Source organism: Cupressus sempervirens, chromosome 8 (assembly GCF_028749045.1).
Source record: "Cupressus sempervirens isolate cs-2001-9-10 chromosome 8, ASM2874904v1, whole genome shotgun sequence".
Classification (NCBI taxonomy): domain Eukaryota; kingdom Viridiplantae; phylum Streptophyta; class Pinopsida; order Cupressales; family Cupressaceae; genus Cupressus; species Cupressus sempervirens.
The window spans coordinates 287,339,454-287,343,677 of record NC_143125.1 but is presented as its reverse complement, the minus strand read 5'-3'; the positions used below and the strand labels follow the sequence as shown (position 1 = coordinate 287,343,677).

The 4,224-nt window shown below is 43.0% G+C and overlaps 1 protein-coding gene across 2 annotated transcripts; it reads left to right on the top strand.

Annotated features, from left to right (window-relative positions):
- The first annotated feature begins 342 nt into the window (after positions 1–342).
- LOC149542554 (uncharacterized) lies at positions 343–4,009 on the top strand. 2 transcript variants are annotated; one of them, XM_089797472.1, is made up of 2 exons: positions 645–1,421; positions 1,698–4,009. In XM_089797472.1, the coding sequence occupies exons 1-2, from the start codon at positions 660–662 to the stop codon at positions 3,855–3,857; spliced, it is 2,922 nt and encodes a 973-aa protein (XP_089653598.1). In that variant the 5' UTR covers positions 645–659; the 3' UTR covers positions 3,858–4,009. The 2 variants fall into 2 exon arrangements, with proteins under 2 accessions (XP_089653597.1, XP_089653598.1); XM_089797471.1 differs by having other exon boundaries at positions 343–4,009.
- The last annotated feature ends 215 nt before the right edge of the window (positions 4,010–4,224 follow it).

Sequence of the window (4,224 nt, the reverse complement as noted above, 5' to 3'; positions counted from 1 at the left end):
TGGATAAGTCCATAGATCCTCACTATTTCTTCTTCTAGTGCCAGTAGTATGAATCCATCCAAATCCATCTTTTCGTACGAAGTAACATCAGAGTCAGCAGCAGTAAAGAGAGAAAACATCAAAGAAGAACGCTGCTTTGGCAAGTGACGTGAGACAGAAATAAATATTTCAAAGAACTGAGCTCGTCAAATGCATGACCGGGCCAGAGAGAGTGAGCTCGTCAAATGCACAAACGCCGAACAAATGACCACGACTAAAATCTATACGGCACGACTAAACACACTCTAAAGAAAAATTATACTATAAAAAAGTCTCTAACAAGTACTTTTTGTATTAGCAGATAAGTGGGCAGGCTATAGGCATGGCACAGGCTGTAAGGCAGGCCCTCCATTTATTGTTATGTAGCTATATATTCTTTTTGGGGCTACTTTATGGATAGTTGTAGTTGTAGTTTGGAAAACATGGAAAAATCATAACCATTACTGTCAGAGAGAGGGCCCGTGGCCGGCATACGCGGGTTTGAATTAAATTAAACGACTGCTTGAAGTCCTCGAACTGCTCGTGTCAAATACGGCGTGAAGAGGAGAAGGAATGGCAAGCGACATATATGGAGGCGGCCACAATGAGTCTTCAAGCCATTGTGTTTCAGTATTAAAAAAATGGATTGCAGCAGGCAAAAGACACGACATGCACTAATTTGGATGCTCATGTGGGTGGGCTTGGCACTGACTTTCACAGTAACCAGTTCATTGCCCAATTACAACACCTCATTTTCTTCTCACGCCTCTGCCTTACATGCCCATGATGCCCTGATGAGTATAACGCTTTCTCTTGTGAAAGGCCGTATGCTGCTTGACAATGGCGATGAAGATGTTTTTGAGAAGAGAGACGTGGAATCCCTACTCTCTTTCAAAGATGGAATTACTGCAGACCCAATGCACTGCCTTTCCAACTGGACTTCCACCAATTCGGGAAATGTGTGCTCGTGGAATGGCGTTTGGTGCAGAAAGAATACCAAGCGAGTTGTGGCCATCGTTCTGCCTCAATTGGGATTGGAAGGTACTATTTCACCCTTCATAGGGAACCTTTCTTTACTAGGAGTTCTCAATCTTTCTGATAATTCGTTGAGGGGAAGCATTCCACCTCAGATTGGCCAATTGAAGGCGTTGAGACTACTGGATCTGAAATCAAATTGGCTGGTGGGTTCCATCCCCACATCTCTTGCGAATTGTACGCAAATCCAGTGGATCAGACTTTCAATCAACAATTTGACAGGGAGCATACCAAAAGAATTCAGTGGCCTGGGCAACTTACAGCATCTCCGCTTGTCCTTCAATCATCTAAGCGGGAGCATTCCAAATGCTCTAGGGAAGTGCACGTCTCTACTTGATTTGGTTCTTGGCTATAACAGTCTCACAGGTACCATCCCTCCTCTCAGTAATTGCTCTGCTTTATCCCTCATTGATATTTCAAACAATTTCCTGACTGGCGGCATCCCTCCTCTCAGTAATTTTTCTGCTTTATCCATCATTGATATTTCAAACAATAACTTGACTGGCGGCATCCCTCCTCTCAGTAATTGTCCTGCTTTATCCAGCATTGATATTTCAAACAATTTCCTGACCGGTGGCATCCCTCCTCTCAGTAATTGCTCTGCTTTATCGAGCATTAATATCCCACACAATTTCTTGACTGGTGGCATCCCGTCTGAACTGGGGATGTTGAAGAAATTGCAATTGCTTGGCCTGCAATCAAACAGGTTGGGGTCTCGAATCCCAGCAGCTTTGGGTAATTGTTCATCACTTGAGGTGTTGTTTCTGGGGGATAACTCGCTGATAGGCAATATTCCAGCCGAACTAGGGAAATTGGAACAGCTTCTACAACTGTCGCTGTATGGCCCAGGCAACCTTTCAGGTTCCATCCCTCCAGAGATTGGAAACTGTAGCAATCTTGTGTGGCTTGATGTTGGAACGAACCACAGAATGAGCGGACCCCTACCTCAGAGTATCTCCCTGCTACCCCTCTCCACTCTTTCCTTAATCAATAACAATTTTTCAGGGACAATCCCACAACTCATTTTCAATCTCACCCACCTAACTCGCTTGGATTTAGGTATAAACAAATACGTGGGAGCCATTTCTGATGGCATTGCAAATCTGAGAGAGTTAACTTTTCTAAATCTGGGCACAAATAGTTTAACAGGCACCATACCCCAAGTAATAACTCGACTGACCAAGCTTGAAAAACTACACTTGGACACCAATCAATTGACAGGGCTAGTTCCAGAGGGTATAGAAAGCCTCCGAGAATTAACATTTATGACTTTGCATTTCAACAATCTGACGGGCATGATACCCGAGTCCATTGGAGAGCTCAAATCTTTAACATACCTGTTTCTTCATTTCAACAACTTCACTGGTTCTGTGCCTCACAGTATTGGGAAACTCAGGAATCTTACCAGGCTGCTGCTCCAGAGCAATAACATTTCTGGGAGTATTCCTGAATCTATCAGTGCTTTGGTCTCGTTGGAGGAGTTAGATATGTCAGATAACAGATTGTATGGGGAAATTCCAGAGGGCATAACTAAATGCACTGCTCTCAAGCGCTTAAGTTTGGTTCAGAATAAGCTGAGTGGAGAGATTCCACCCTCTATCGGCAGCTGCAACTTAATGACAGAATTGATACTATCCAACAACTATTTATCGGCAAGAATTCCCCCCACAATTAGCAACTGCACATCTTTAAGGAGGCTAAAGTTGTCGCAGAATTCATTTCACGGAAATCTGTATCTGAACTTTTCTTCTTCTTTAGAAGTTTTGTCTGCACACTCCAATAGTTTCTCCGGGACTCTGCCTGCATCCTTGGCCAACTCCATGAATCTTCAGCTGTTGGATCTCAGAAACAATCATTTGGGAGGTGACCTTCCTTGGTATCTGAATATTTTTCAGAAATTGAGAGTCTTGAGCCTGGGGTATAATGAGCTTCATGGTCGTCTTCCTCCGTCCATGGAAAACCTCACGAATCTGCAGGTGCTAGATTTATCAAACAACAAGTTTGATGGAGGAATACCCACTAATCTTGGTAGTCTCCAAGGATTCGGAAAGCTGGGAGATCCAAAACTGAGTGGAAACACACTGTACGAGGACTTACCCGTTGTAATGAAAGGAACAGAGTACAAGGTGGAATATGTGCTGACATCAAATACCATACTTGATTTGTCATGTAACAATCTCAGCGGAAAGATTCCAGAAAGCGTGGGGAATATGAGCAGCATGAGATTGCTGAATCTGTCTGGAAACCATTTGGAAGGCGAGATACCAGGTTCCCTTGGGTGGATATCAACTCTGGAGCAGCTAGATTTGTCTAAAAACAAGCTGGAGGGGAGAATTCCCGAGGATCTGTCTCTCTTGACCAAGCTGGCCTCGTTGAATCTATCTTCCAACAGGCTTTGTGGACGGATACCAAAAGGAACGCAGCTACAGACATTCGACGCCACTTCATTCCAGAAGAACCTTCCGTGCTTGTGCGGGGAACCTCTAGAGAGTTGCAGCTCCAAGAATAAAACTCCTCCTCTACTCCCATCGACAGAGGGTGCAGGCAAATCAATATGGGATATGGTAGATGAAAGAGTCTCCATGATTGCTGTGGGGATGGGCTTCGGGATCGCGTTTGGTGGAACAATATCAGGGATTGTATGGTGGAATAATATCAGACTTTGGTACAGCATGAGGTCCCACAAAATCAGAGCTTTGTATGGCGTTGTGGATTCTAAAACATGTAGCTGGAGTTTGAAGTACCGCCCTCGATTTACATTTCACTCATCCACCTCCACATCTACATCTGCCGTCACTGCCTAGACGCTTCAGTTTCCATGTAGCCTACTTGTTTCACTATTTCTGGTTACGTGATATACTATATAATTAAAGATAAAAGAGTACAATAAAGCATGGGAAGGGCCTTATCTAAATAGCCGAAAGTTTGCACTGGCTGGCCTTTTGCCGTTTACCTAGTCTGTTTGCACTGTACTGACATTTTTATTACCTCCAATGCAATGACAAGACGTGCTAATTATCTTGTAATTTAAAAAATACATTAACTCTTGAAATTATAGAATTTGTATATTATTTTATGTTAATAAAATTATTTAAGAAATAAGGTTATGTTTTTCTAAAGTTGACGTTAAGCTACAATCTAACTTAAGAGAATTAGGTTAATGTTTTTGAA

Coding starts and splice junctions, on each gene's coding strand:
- LOC149542554 (XM_089797471.1), top strand. CDS start 660: ATGGATTGCAGCAGGCAAAAGACACGACATGCACTAATTTGGATGCTC.